Raw genomic sequence first — 14,708 nt, forward strand, 5'->3', positions numbered from 1 at the left:
TAAACATGAATGAGAAATGTCAGTGATGTGAAGGAGATTTCCATCTTTCAGCAGCCATATTTACAATAAAACATATATAATTGCATTAATTGATAGTTGATTGTGAACATTTATTCATACTGTAAGATGAAGGAGATTTTCCCGGAACTGACGTCATTGTGGACGCTCATTTTTATTGGCTGAGAGTAAGTAGACGCGGCGTTTCCAGGACAACTGGACGCCAAACAACTGAGGAGACCTAGCTACACCTCGGGTCAACTGCGACTGATTAATTAAGCTCATGGCCGCTGTGCATCGAAAACTTATTTGAGCTTAATTAATCCAAAGAGTCAGAGAGTCAAGAGGACTTAATTCAAGAAGGAGGGAATCGACGCAAAGCAACGCAAACATGGTAAATCCTCGTGGCCAAACCGAAGTTAATGTTAGCTTGACCGCTGCAAACAGAGCAGCTAGGTTACTAACGTTACACTGTTTTATTTTAGTACAGGATAAATCACAACTTATTAATAATTTACGTTATAACTAGCCTAAGTTTGAACGCATACACAGCTGCAACAGGTTGCTGGTGCCCTCCTTATACTATAAGATTTACATGGGAGGATGTTAAAGATAATGACACAACTGGAGCCACGATTTTATTTGTTTGTTTCACAAACACTACCGGCTTTGTTCACTATTTCACTGTAGGATCACACAGGCTGTTCCAAGGTTTTTACAAATTGGGACAGTTGTAGAATTGTGTTTTTGCATCAAGGCTTCGTGTACTTCCATTGCTGCATGACTTGTTAACTCATTACTTGATCCCTGAAAATTGTGTTCCTTGAAATATACATTATTTTTGCTGACCTAAATTTTGTCTTTACCTTCTTGGTTATTCTACTGCAATGGAAGTAAATGAAGCCTTGAAAGTTGATGCAAAAACAAATTTCTACAGCTGTCCCAATTTGTAAACACTTATGTGTTTATTTCACCGGGACAGAGTCGTAACTGGACTTACAGTCAGCGGCAGAGGTTAATGTCTCAGCGCCAGAGTCAGGAGCAGCACAGGCAGCAGGAGACCAGGCGCGTGGACCGGGAGAGGCAGCTGCAGGCCAGTCTGCGGGACGAGGAGGGCTTCGAGAGGAGGAGATACCTGCGACAGGTGCAGGAAGAACTCAAGGAGAGGCAAATGGAGAGCGCTCTGCAGAAGGTGTGTTATTCATTAGTGCAGTGTTTGACAGCTAACATGTTTCCACTCCACAATTATTTTTGTTTAAATACAGTATAGCAGCCCTCTTATCTCTCTTTCTTAGCTCTGCATATTGGTCCACCATTAGAAGAAACTAGGTAGTAGTGGGGATGGTCTCAGGGTTTCTTTGACTCTTCTAGTGTGATGACCAAATAAAATGGAATATACAAATATTATTTAAGAGGAAATGAAATGTAATTGTTAAAGACTTCCTTGAAATTTTTATTTAAGGCCACTTCCAAAACATTTTTATCACTTTGTTCTGAACTTTATATACTCAACTGAAAACAAAATCACAACTGGCAATGGTGATTCAGACGTCAACATCAGGTGGAGACACACCTAATTTTGTGGATAATGTGGAGGAATTGTAAGGAAGCTGTTATAATAAGCAGTAGTCTAAATACATTGATCATTGGTTTATTTTTGCGTTATTGGTAATCGGTAGTTAAAACTGTAAAAATCACGGCCCATTGGTGTCTCGAGATTCAGACTTTAAAAAGCATTGCTTTGCACAACACTACACTGTAATATCAAGGTATTAACTGTAACCTACCTAAACTCAGATGCAGATCACCAGAATTAAATTTGACTTGCAGGCAGAGGAGGAGAGAATAAACAGAGAAAAGCAACTTGAACAAGAGGAGAGAATGGCTAAAGAGCTGGCCCGCATCAACTATGAGACTCAAAGAGAAGAGAAAATGAGGCAGTATATTAAAGAGAACAGGTACGAACACTTACTGTATATTCTTCTTGCTTTTGTGTCGTCTTTATCTGCTTTGGCCTCTTCATTCCTTCTGTTCACGTTTAAGTCTTTTTGAATACTTTTCAGCATGGAGCTTCGAGAGTTGGAGTCAAAGCTGAAGTCTGCATATCTGAATAAGGAAAGAGCTGCACAGATTGCTGAGCAGGAGGCTATGAGGTTTGAGACCATGGTGAGCACTGTCCTGGTCCATTTCAGTCATTTATCAACAACAATCTGAACCACCGGTTGTAAAAGATTGATTCTGTTCTTTAAATAACTCCAGATGCTTTTCTTTGCATAATAGCCACCCGGCAGAGATCCAATGTTATTAAATATAGAAAATGCTGTAAGGAGTATATGTGTACACTTTGTTGAGAAAAGGATCTTCATGCATCAGGGCCCATATTTATGAAATACGTCAATTTAGGAGTAACAAATGTCAATATTCCTCCTAACAACGTAACTTTTAACTTTGCAAGACATTAATTTCAAGTGGACATTCATAATATTACAGAATATTTCTGAGTTGAAGCCTACAGACTATGTTCTGTGTATGTCTTTTATCTGACATTAGCGTGAGGAGGCAGACTTTGCTCGCAAGATGAAGTGCGAACATGAGCGAACAGCCGGTGAGCAGCAGAAGCTGGCACAGAAACGCCACGAGGAGCTTCTGCAGTATCAGAGAGAGCTGGAGCAGCAGCTCATTGAGAGGGAGCGCAAGAGACAAGAGGCATACGAGGAGTTCCTCAAAGAGAAGCTTATGGTTGATGAGGTTATCAGGAAGATTTATGAGGAGGATCAGATGTGAGTCTTTCATTACTAATTCTTGCACTCTTTTTTTGTACTTTTTTCCTGCTGAACAGAATAGTTAAGGGGTATGAGCAAGAACTTACAAGTCATGTAATATCCATGGAGCTGCAAAATTGCCATTGCATTCAGTTAAAAGTGACTTACATATTCAATCACTGATTCTATTCATGTAACTAACACTGTGTATATTTTTAATTTGCTGGTTCAGTATGGGTCTGCACTTCAAATCTAGTCTTCAAAGTGTCAACCATTCCCTTCCAGATGAAACATTAAGAGTGTGGTAGAATGATGGGTTTGTTGAAATATTATGTTGTTCTTGAAGGGAGAGACAACTGAAACTGGAGAAGGTCAGAGCCACTCAGCAGCACATTGAAGAATTCAAGAGACAGCAGGGTGAGTGGAGACGCATGGAGCAAGAAAAGATGGAGGCCGAGAACAGACGCATCATGGAGTTTGCGCGCCATCAAGAGCACATGGAGGCGACTAGAACGGCCAAGATGAGAGAGCAAGAAGAAGCAAAAGAGCATCTTCATAAAATAGTTAAGACAACTCTTTTTTTTTTTCCTTTTTTTTTAAATGTCCATACTTTCATCCATTCATTCAACGACACACATTTATACATATACGTCACTCCTCTCTGTTCTCTAGCTGTCTGACAAGATTGAAGAGGAGAGGCAGAAGCGTGAAGAGATGGAGCGAATCCGTGAGGAGTTGTGCTTAGAAGAACAAGAAGAGGCGAACAGGCAGAGAGATATTGTAAGTATTGTTGCTTTACTGTCAATGATTAGAAGAAGTAATTGTCGATTGATTTGTCAATTTTTTAAGTGATTGTTTGGTCTACAAAATGTAAGAAAACAGTTATTAAACACCATTACAAATATGCGGGTAACCTGCTCAGATTGCTTGTTTTGTTTGACCAACTGTACAAAACCCAAAGATAATAAATTAACAATCATGTAAGACAAAGAAAAGCAGCACATTGTCTCATTTGAAGAGCTACACCTGTCAGTGTTTGGCATTTTGCTTGATGAATTACGGCTTAATCAGCTAGTCAGCTAATAGTTGTGGCATTATGATGCTAAGTTGTATTTTGTAAGTGACGTGTAGAGCATCATTAACTGAACACGTGTTCACTGTCCACCACAAACCTCTTGAACAAAGCAATCTTAACATCACAATTAGGTAAAGCTTAGAATTAATTAACAGGAATTTTGACTGCACTATTTGCAGCTCATGAGACAAGAGACACGCAAGAGTTCCGAGTTTGCCTGAATCATCTTAATATATATTTTTTAAACTCTCAGGAAGAGATGGAGAAGAAAATCAAACAGAGGCTGATGATGCAGCGGACCCGCCAGGAGCAGATGGCTTTCAAAGAGATGCAGAGGCAGGCAGAGAAAGAGGAAGAGGAGGCCTTCAGGAAAATGATGATGGCTAAGTTTGCAGAGGACGATCGGATAGAGCAGATGAATGCCCAGAAACGACGCATGAAGCAGCTTGAGCACAAACGTGAGGTGGAGAAACTGATAGAGGACAGAAGACGGCAGCAGGAGGCTGACATGGTACAAACCACGCTCTCTCTGTGTGCATAGTTAGATCAAGAACAAGGTGGTGCTGGTGTAGTTTTTCTAGACGTTGTACTGCAGGTACTACACTGTGGAAGGCAACAGGTAGCAGCAACCAAGTTTTATCTCATTGATGTTTATTTAACACTTTCAAAGCTTTAAGGACAACAATGTTGTATCCCAACACGAAAAGAGAACTTGTAACTGTACCACAGAAAGTAAAAGATTAATTCAATCCACATAAACACATTGTACATAAAACACTGCCTCTGTAGTGTATCATCTTTGTAACATTTATCTCTCTCTTCAAGGAACTGGAGGCTAAAGAAAGAGCGACTGAGCAGGAGAGAGAGGCACTGCGTAGACGGATAGTTGAAGAAGAGAGGCAGCGACTTCTTAAACGTCACGCAACAAAACTCCTAGGATACCTTCCAAAGGTATGAGGCAGAGTTTGAGTCATAAAGAACCTGAGGAGGGTGTGTGTGACCACGAGTGTTTCTATTTTCAGGGCTTGCTCCGTGAAGACGACCTGGAGCACTTTGACGAAGACTTCAGGAAAAACTTTAAGACACGTCAGGCTGATATCTTCTCTGAAGACGGCTGGGAAGGCGATGAGTAAATGTTTTCCCCTGAAATTCTTTACTATGCCACTAGATGGAAGTTTAAGGTTACGGTGAACTACGTTTTGTGACCACAAAGTTCTTCATTCCTCTGTATTCATGATAACACTTGGTTACACTTCAGTAACAACAAAACGATTTAGAGACATCTTTTTATTGGGACTGTGATGAATTAAAATCTTTCCAGAAAAGCTCTGAGGTTGTCTGGTGGCTAGATGTGATAATAAGGAGACAAATCCAAATTTGCTCTGAATTCAAATTTCAAATTTTTTAACTGTCACCATATACAAACACACTTTTACTCCACAACATAGAAATATCTTTAAATGCTGGACCTCTCAGTGTTTCCCCCAGTCTAGAGCTTTCATGAACTCATCTTCTGTGAACGACAGCAGCTTTGCGACTTCAAAATGCATCTGCACACACAAAAAAAGTTAGCCAGTTAATATTTTAAATAAAAAATATGAACAGGATACATATTAATAGGGTGCGGTAGAGACTCTTACCTTTTGTCTTTTGAGAATGTCAATCAGCTTGAGCTGTTTCTTGAAACCCACGATGAGTTCTGCTTTCTGCTTTTTTAGCATTTTGTTTTCAGCAAGTAGATTTTCTTTACTCTGTTGTTCCTCACTGCTCTTGTCCTTATTTAAAAGCATTTAAAAGACTGAAATTAGTAGAAGTTAAGCAGAACCTTAACATTTTTGCAACCCAAGGTCTCATTTGCAAACCGGTTGCAATTAAAACACGTTGACATTAAGTTGTAGCTGGTGCTTTTACCTAAATGTTTAAAAAGACCTTCAAATATATTCCACATTAGACAGATATTTTCAAGTCCTGTGTGCAGCTTAACATTCTGCTCCTATACATGAAAGTTTTCTAATCTCCCTGCATGCTTCAGTTTTAATGTTGAGGTCACAGGACTTTGTGTGCTTCAGTTTATCAGCGTTTTCAGTATCACTGTGTAGGTGATGCATTATATTTCCACTCTAAAGATCTTTAGCACATTACCTCTCTTATTTTACTGATGTCAAAAGTACAATACTAAGACGCTCATAATTACATAGCTTAAAAGAACCCTGTAGCTCCACATTTAGCTGCTATGCACTCTACAAGTGGAATTGATTGTTTATATTCAAGTAAAGATGAAATTGTTTGTGACGGTTAGAAATGTGTTCCTTTTTCTAAGTTTTAATTTTTTATTATTAAATTCTGGTCCACTATGGGTTAAATAGTGAAGTCAAGCATCTCTGCTGCTAGGACATGTAGTGAAGAATGAAAACAAAACATTTTCTGCTGGTTAGGCTCAATTTAGCGATTTCCTAACCAGACACAGACATCTGCAACACGTTATTGTATTCAGTTAACTTTTATTTATATAGCACCAACTTCTAAAAGATGTTAACTCATTGCACTGTTCATATAGAGCATGTCTATCAGATTGTACTTTTTGTTATATTATATGATTCAGATGAAACACATTTTGTCAGACAAATCATTTATCCAAAATAAACAAAAACATGAACGTGAGCTCCTGAAAATAAACCCTAGTTCTGAATAGCTAGCTTGCAAGTCTGCAACACTATTAATACTAAGTGAAATCTGTAACTTGTGATGAAAAGAATTCCATTTGAATAATTACAGTAATAAAACCAAGAGTCTGTTTATCAGCAGTGTAGTTTGCTCACCTTGTTCATCTGTTTCATCTTGTTCAGTTGAGTCTTTAACCTCTCCCCCTCCTCCAAGGCTCTGTTCAGACGAACCTCCACAGTGCTGTGGACGGCTGCTGCTTGTTTGTGGGATCTATTCAGATTTTCTATTTCCTACACGGCCAGGGAGTAATCACATATGAGCAGTTCATATCAGTAATGGAAGATGGTTTCAAATTTTACAGTTTGTTGAAAGAAATAATCGGTCAGACTTGAAGAAATGCTCTCAGACCTTTTGTAAAGCAGAGACTTGCAGCTGAAGACCCTCACATTTTTTGGCAGACTCCTCTGCTAAAGCTCGGTGCTTCTCAATCTGTGTTTGCCGAATGCTTGTTGTTTTCTGCAGCCTGGCTCGATCCTCCTCCATCTCCTTCATTTTTGCACTAAGCTTTGCGTTTTCATCATCCTGCACCAACAAACAATGTTATCTATAAGAGGTGTTTTCAATATTAGAGTTCTATTAGAAACAATGATTCAAAAACAATAATGCAATCGCCACTGGTTTATAGTCTGGTGGTATAATCACATGGTAACTTTTGTCTAACAGATGTGTGTCATGTTTGTTTCCACCCTCATTTTCCACCACAGCTGTTCAGCTGAAGCTCTGTCCCCCTCTGCTGACAGACACAAACAACAACAGTTCTTGCTAAATCATTGTTATTCTACAAATTTTACAGTACCTTCTTAAAATATTCACATGAAAGTTGATCCAGCTCCTCTTGCATAATCCGCAGTTTGGCCTTCAGAACTCGTATTTGAGCATCTGAAATGCCTTGACAAAAAAGAGCAGTGAACACAATCAGACTTAGAAGCCCATGAAAAATGTCCTTCACTTACCCCCAATCAAACTATTTATGTGTGCTGACTGGCATATTGAATTATTTATTGTGAAAGCAAAGCACAAATTTTACTTTTGTCAGAAGTACATAAATTATGTAAAAAATAAAATAAATGTGTTAAAAGAACTAAATTGGTTGAAATCTTTTTTTAATGATTCATTTTTATCATTATTGATAAATGAAATGGAGGGTTACTTTTTGAGACGCGGCATAAAAATTACCTGAGCCCACATTGTCTCCAGCATTGGACAGATCATCCACAACATTTTCATGAGTGACAGTGTCGTCCATCTTCATCTCCATGCTTCGTATCGTCTTTGCTAGGAACGAGTCAGCTGCGTCTTCTTCAGCTGCTAAATCATCCAGATGAGACGCCTGTGGGGTTCTGAAATCAAGCAGCCTTGTGAAGAATGTTATTGCAGACTATGTTTAACATAATGTTTGACCTACACACTGTTATTTCTTTATAAATCAGGGCTCTAAAAATCATATACAATCAAACTCACGCTGTTGTACAGCGAGGCTCCTTTCCTTGTTTTCCTGCACACATGTTTTGTGATGTTGATGTGGGCCTTTTTTTGGTCACCACCTAAGAAAAGGGATTGCAAATAGAAACAGCTAAATGTAATGTAGTCTTACAGCATTAGCAAACTCTACCTGTGGTCTGTGGAGAAAAGTGTCTGCAGGTGTCCGAAATACAGTTACCTTCACACTGGGCTCCAGCACAGTGCAGTGATGAGGCTTTATTATCCTGTAGGTGCATACATACATAAAGAAAGAAAGAAAGAAATCAAAAAAAGAAAAAAAAACATTATTTCTCCTACAGGCTGGAGTGTTGTAAATGGAGACTACAGTCATTCTTGTGGCATGCATGAGCCAAAGATATTTATTACCTTGAATCCTCTTCATCCTCAATGTCTGTGAGCCGGATGGTGGAGAAGGGTTTTGACAGAACTTCACTCTGTTCTCTCTAAAATCGGATGAACAAGACGAGCCAGTTTCAAGCAAGCAAATCCCTCCCCCCCCAAAAAACTTAGATTTTTCATCTACCTGATGTGAAGACGTTGATAACTTACCATAAGCTGTTCTGCCTGTTTTACTAGATCAGCAGTTTTGGCTTCCAGCTCGGCATTTAAGAGCCTGAAGGAAATAAAATAACCTTCTAGATTAAACTGATTCAAAGAAGATCTTTTACATACATTATTTCAATTTTCATCAAAGCAAACCCAACAGATATTAGAATAGGTAATCTTACTTGTATTGTTCTTCCTTAGCAAAAAGGTCATCAGTCATCAGATTCTTTGTGGGACCAGAGGCAGATTTCACCTGTGGTCTTACTTCCTCCCTCTTGGTCCTCTGAGCCTTACTGCTGGAGGATGGGCGTTTCTTGGGCTGAACAAGACAAAGCAGTAAACTTTGTAACATTCATTTTCTAAGAGGAAATTTCACATTTCTTGAGATTTAACATTATTTTGATTAATTAGGATTTCACCTTGGTTTTCCCTAAGCTTGACTGATAAAATATTAGCTTATTACAGACTTATCAGTATGGCAAAGATGAGCGTGCAGTTCTTTAGTTTGTCCACCAGGGAGCACTGACAAGTTTACTTTCTCGACTATCAAATGTCCGGCTCAGTCTTTTTATATACAGTCTATGCGGTCAGTGCATATCTTGGTCACAGATCTAATTTAAGGGATGTTTGTTTATGTTGAGTGTTTATGCAACTTACCAAAAACCATTATCATATTTCAGTAACTCAAACATAGTTATTGTTAGTGGGCTTAAAATTGCATTATCAGTAACATTTTTCCCTTTTTTCCAGTTTTCCCCCTGCAATCAGTACAAAGTGGTACCATATAGGGACATTTTTCTACACCCAGGCTGAAGTGATTAACGTTAATTGTAAAAGAATAGAGGATGTGATTTATTGTTTTGCACTTTCTATGCATATGGCCACACATTTTGTATTCAAAGGTAAACTAAACACAGCAGTTTGTTTCTGTTGTAAAAACTGAAAAGCAATTTGTAAGAAGTGTTTGTGGACAAACCCTCAATTGCATGGGATTAGCTTGTGATATAAATATACGCTAGATCTTCCTCTATCTCAGCATCACTGTCCATAGCATCTTGGAAGAGACAGCTAGCTTGTGTTGATGTTTGTTGACTTAGGGGAGCGACTTCACCTGTTGGAAACAAATCTGTTGTTGTTTGCTGGTAGCAAACTAAAAGTTATGTTAAACATGAGATATAAACATGAAGAAATGACAGTACAAACCTGAGGGACGACGGTCTGGGGCGGACGACCCTTTTTATCACAACTTCTTTCCGCCATTGTGACCACAGGGAGACGACGCGGTTCTGGTTGCCTAGAAACGCGTAACCACTACGGTAGCCTTTTTAAAACATTAAAAGGCGAAATTTCAACACACGTTCAACAAACATGGACAAAAGTTGTATAACACCAAGTTGTACTGAAATCAAAAACAAAAATATTTAATGATATATGTACTGTATTCTTAATGACAAACTTCAAAACAAAACTTTTGTAAAGAATCTCAGTCATCCAGGTCATAGTTATCCAAGGAGGATTAAAGAAAGGGTATGGAATCAGATTTGTGCCAATTTAGTATAACAAAACCTCTTAAACACCGAGAGAGAGAGGGAGAATAATGAGAGAGAATAAAACTAACCAAAGCAAAAAAGAATACTCAAAAGTAAAATATATAGCCTAACTTGCAAACAAACTATTGGTCTTTTACTTTTTTGATAATAGTAGTCTTGTTTACAGCTCCCTCTGGTGATTTCTCACTGACCAGGCTTTTGCTCTCACTGTCAGCTTTTTTTCGTTTGTGCTGCCTGACTTTTTGTTTGCAGTTCTGACGCAAAGGTCTTGCATGGGCGGGTTTTTCAGGGGTGCATCACCATTGGCTAACTGAGTGTTTGACTGACAGCTCAGTGCCCCAGACGTTGTTCAGTGCAACAAGCTGTTGACACTGGAAACTTTGCTTTTGGACCAAGGACTGTTGTTAATGAGGCACATTGGAGGGTCCCTGGTGACTGTGCTGTTCAGAAAGACCCGGAGACAAACTGTCACTTTCCTCATCAGTGCCCACTGGACATGAGCAGATCATATGATGGAAAGTCCCTCTGTCTTGCTGACAATACCAACACACATCAGAGTCTAACAAGCGTATTCTGTTCATTCTCACTGGGGTGAAATATGTACTGTTGTCACTTTAAAGTTAATCAGCTTGTTTTTCACAGTTTTAGAGACTTTGTAAATGTCTCTACTAAAACTAAACCTCAAACATCTGTATCTAAGGTCACGCCCAGGTCTCTCTCCTAATTGCCTTGAAGAGCACTCCATCTATCCGCATGGGAGTCGTTTGCAATTTGTAAATCTTAGAAGCAATGTGTTCTTTCTCCTTAATCATGTTCTGCAGATCATCTCGCCCAAACAAGTTTTTTTCAATTGAGGAAACTGGCCAAAATAAAGCCAATTCTTCCAAGCAGCACTTTGAGACAGTAATCCACGCCTGTGTTACCTGTGGATTACTGTAATGCACTGTTCGTGTGGATCAGTGGGTCCTCTATTGCTCGTCTCCAGATGGTACAAAACGCAGCAGCGCTCTTTTAACTGGAACACGTAAACACAAGCACATTTTCCCCATTTTAGCCTCACTCCACTGGCTGCCTGAACATTATAGGATCCACTTTTTTATCCACAAAGATTATTTTACTTGCTTTTAAAAGCCTAAATGGTCTTGCCCCACCCTACATCTCTGTGCTGCTACACCCCTATAGATATATACCCGTTCTCTCAGGTGAGCCAATCAACTGCTCATAAATGTGCCCAAAACAAAGCGTAAGGTCAAAGTGGACCGTGCTTTTGCTGTGGTAGCTCCTAAACTGTGGAACGATCTACCTCTGCTCATTAGACAGACATCTTCACTGTCTGTTAAATCTGTTCTTAAAACCCACCTCTTTTCCTTGGCCTTTGAAACCTGAAGTTGACATTTTTTGATTGTATTGAATTTATTGTATGGTTGTTACTGTTTTGTATTTTAAGCTTCATGTGAGCTATGTATTTAGTGTCTTTTATTTGTTTTTCTGTGCAGCACTTTGTGTCCACTTTGGATGTTTAAAGTACATTTTGAGTGATTGATGGTTTAGCACCTTATTATCTATCCAACCTTTTATCTGATTATATTCCAATTCGCTCTCTCAGGTGCTCTGGTGCTGCTCTGCTTAATGTACCTAGAATGAACAGTAAAAAGTTTGGTGAAGCATCGTTCTGTTGTATAAATAGTTTTAAGAAGCAGCTCAAGACCTACTTTTATGCTTTTGCTTTTAACTGATTAAACACAGTTTTATTTATGTATTTATTTGATTGTATAGCCTTGTTTGCTACCTTTTAGTACCTGTGTTTGTGTTTGTGCGTATGTGCATGCTGCTGTATTTTATGCTGTATTTATTTGTTACTCGTTAAGTGCTCATGAATGTAAAGCACTTGCATTTTATGAATGAAATGTGCTCCACAAATAAAGAATATAATAATTACTATTATCTGCACATAAGATAGGAAGTATTTATCCTGTAAACTATACTTTGGTGTGTGCAGATGTGGGTAGTTTCCCACCACAGGGACTCATCAAATCCAGAAGTCTTAGATTTCCAACTCTCATTTCTCAAAGGCTTGCCACCCTGCATAAATCTGTATAGTTAGGGAGATATCAAGCAAGTTGTTAAATACAAGGGATTGATATATTTAATAATTTTACAGGAGAACTTAATCAAGTAGTTCCCTTTCATTTTCTTTTAATGGGTGAATACCATTAACCTTCTAGGGAGATCTTACCCTCCACATTGTCCAAAAACATGACTTCCCAGACAGTTCCCCTGGGAATTGAGCAATAGCCCCACTTTAATGAATACCTGCTATTGAAGGCTATATAATACTATTGATATATCTGGAAGGCCTAGCCATCCATTCACACTGTATGCATGTTAATTTGGTTAATGGTTGGTTTGCATTTTATGTTATATCATGTTTTTATGTAAAACATTAATCCGAAAAGTTACTGGTATCTACACCTTGCAAATAAATGTAGTGGATTAGAAATATGAAGGAGCATGGAAATACTCTAATACTAAATAAAGTAAACGAATCTCAAAATTGTACTTAAGTACTTGTAAGAGGCTACTTAGTTATGTTCTTCCTCTGGTAGTTATCAGCAGCGGCGTCGTTAGCCCTGGGCTATAGCCACGGATGTTTTTTGAAAAGCCCCGGATCTCAGAAGGATTTTTAAAAAATCAAACAACAAGAGGCCGAAAATTGAACTTTACTCGCTTAACTAACGTTATGCGCGCGGGAGCGAGCGAGAACGAGAGAGAGATTTTTGTTATTATTTATTCTCCTGCAAATTAGCAGAGAATAAGATGATCCAGCTCTGTGTCTGTCCTCTGGGCTCCACCTGAAGCGGCACTTTATCAGAGGCCCTGAAATTAACAGGTGTGTGGATTTGTGGTGAGGTCGATCACCTGATAGGCAGAGGAGGCATTATACATGTTTCATTTCAAAATCTATGTTTGCCCCCCGATGTCCGACGGTGAGAATGTCGCCGGTGAAACTAATCTTTCACTCAGCAGCTACCAGCTCTTATTTATTTATGAGATGCACAGAAAGAGACAGAATATGGTGGATAAAATAGTTCTGTTGGGTTTTGCGCATGACGAACAGCTTCCTCTGTATGCAGGTTTACCTGCTTCAAGAACGAGCTGCTCTCCTGTTACTGCCACATTAATTCTTTGCGTTGTGAAGATTATTTAGATGCTTCAGGAATAATCAGATAAGTATTGGCAGCCTGTGCTACAGCAAAGCAAGCTTGGTTTGGTTGGCTACATCTCCATAATAAAAGGTACAGGTAACAAAAGTTGGCTGGGCAGCAAAAGTGATATTTTAAAGTGATCTTATAAATACCTTCATGGAGTTTTAAAAAGGAAAACAATTGTAGAAATAGCTAAATTACAGATAATCAGCTTCTTCACTGCATTTGCAGGAATATTTTAATGGGCTACTTAAAAAAATTAACTCATCAAGTTGCCTAGTCTAGACATTTTTACTCTGATAGCCTATCTTGACCTCATGTGGACACATAGGGGCTGTGATCCTGCACAACAAAACATGCAAGAATTAAATCCCCACACTACCATGGATAGTAGTGGTGCAATGGGTTGCAGAATCCTTGGTATGGATCCCTTCCACAGGGTGTGGATTGATTGCAAAGTTTATGATGATTTATCCTGTTTGACCTCTCAAAATATCCTTTATTCTGGAAATGTCAGAGAACCCAGTGAGATTCTGAATGTGCAGAACTTTGAACATGAGCAGAAAACCTGCTGAAACACTGGAGCTGTTAAAGTCCAGGAGTTTATAACTGAATTAAAACTGATTTAATTTATTAATGATGAGGTAAAAAGGTGCCACATGCACATTTAAAGAACCTTAAAACCTTATCAGTCACGCCTACGTTTGTGTTGATTCAGCAGTGATGATATTAAAAGTTGATCCACAGGAGAAACATATCTGAAAGCAACCCAGAATGCCTGAGAGCTGCTCTGCATTATATTCTGTTACAGTTTTAGATTTTAAATTGTTTTATTATACTTTCATTAAACCAGAAAAAACTCTTTTTTCCAAGAGTGTCCTGGCCGAGGCAGGCAGTAGTACAATTGCACATTTAAGATGGAAATAAATGATCATTTACAAGGTCATAAAATATCAAAATGTTCTTAAATATTCACCACAATTCAGCAACAAGGATGATCAAATCAGTCATAACATCTGAAGGATGTTAGAATTGCCAGCCTTCAAGTCATTTAAAAGCAACCAGCAAAACAAAGATACAACCCCCTGCAGGCTACTTGAAGTTTGTGCGTCCCTTTACATAAATAATTTCCACAATAAATTGATGCAGAAAAGGCAGAATTTGGTGCAGAAAAACACCAGAATGCAGGAAATTAAGTGTTTAACACTCAAGATTTTCAGGGGGAGTACCCCCAGACCCCCGGTTCATACTGTCGCAGTTTTTTTGTTATATTATTTGATTTACACACATGACATTACAATTTAGCAGACATAACACAGTTAACAGTGTTGTTGTGAGTTTTGTTGTGCCGTATAAGTAGAGGATG

The 14,708-nt window shown here is 38.7% G+C and overlaps 2 protein-coding genes across 4 annotated transcripts; one reads left to right on the forward strand and one right to left on the reverse strand.

The window, feature by feature from the left end:
* The first annotated feature begins 219 nt into the window (after positions 1-219).
* Positions 220-5,163, forward strand: mns1 (meiosis-specific nuclear structural 1). The gene is made up of 10 exons (XM_038702028.1): positions 220-391; positions 980-1,189; positions 1,828-1,955; positions 2,061-2,163; positions 2,548-2,777; positions 3,106-3,322; positions 3,432-3,539; positions 4,088-4,345; positions 4,660-4,785; positions 4,857-5,163. Exons 1-10 carry the CDS (start codon positions 389-391, stop codon positions 4,965-4,967), a joined length of 1,494 nt encoding a protein of 497 aa, XP_038557956.1. The 5' UTR covers positions 220-388; the 3' UTR covers positions 4,968-5,163.
* Positions 5,107-9,870, reverse strand: tex9 (testis expressed 9). Of its 3 annotated transcripts, XM_038702031.1 has the most exons (13): positions 9,790-9,860; positions 9,563-9,697; positions 8,769-8,905; positions 8,590-8,653; positions 8,407-8,483; positions 8,219-8,264; positions 8,020-8,102; positions 7,735-7,913; positions 7,355-7,446; positions 6,907-7,080; positions 6,654-6,788; positions 5,475-5,609; positions 5,107-5,384 (listed from the first exon to the last, which is right to left on the reverse strand). In XM_038702031.1, exons 2-13 carry the CDS (start codon positions 9,572-9,574, stop codon positions 5,307-5,309), a joined length of 1,212 nt encoding a protein of 403 aa, XP_038557959.1. In that variant the 5' UTR covers positions 9,575-9,697; positions 9,790-9,860; the 3' UTR covers positions 5,107-5,306. The 3 variants fall into 3 exon arrangements, with proteins under 3 accessions (XP_038557959.1, XP_038557958.1, XP_038557957.1); XM_038702030.1 differs by lacking the exon at positions 9,563-9,697 and having other exon boundaries at positions 7,735-7,898; positions 9,790-9,870; XM_038702029.1 differs by lacking the exon at positions 9,563-9,697 and having other exon boundaries at positions 9,790-9,870.
* Positions 9,871-14,708: the final 4,838 nt, after the last annotated feature.

The sequence above is a fragment of the Micropterus salmoides genome, unplaced genomic scaffold, assembly GCF_014851395.1.
Source record: "Micropterus salmoides isolate LMB-PRFRI ecotype aquatic unplaced genomic scaffold, ASM1485139v1 Ms_hic_scaffold_6, whole genome shotgun sequence".
NCBI lineage: Eukaryota > Metazoa > Chordata > Actinopteri > Centrarchiformes > Centrarchidae > Micropterus > Micropterus salmoides.

Coding starts and splice junctions, on each gene's coding strand:
- tex9 (XM_038702029.1), bottom strand. CDS start 9,846: ATGGCGGAAAGAAGTTGTGATAAAAAGGGTCGTCCGCCCCAGACCGTC. Junction 8,906..9,789: donor CCCAGACCGTCGTCCCTCAG/GTTTGTACTGTC, acceptor TGTCTTGTTCAG/CCCAAGAAACGCCCATCCTC. Junction 7,447..7,734: donor TGGAGACAATGTGGGCTCAG/GTAATTTTTATG, acceptor TTTTTTGTCAAG/GCATTTCAGATGCTCAAATA.
- mns1 (XM_038702028.1), top strand. Junction 1,956..2,060: donor CAGTATATTAAAGAGAACAG/GTACGAACACTT, acceptor AATACTTTTCAG/CATGGAGCTTCGAGAGTTGG. Junction 3,540..4,087: donor CGAACAGGCAGAGAGATATT/GTAAGTATTGTT, acceptor TTAAACTCTCAG/GAAGAGATGGAGAAGAAAAT.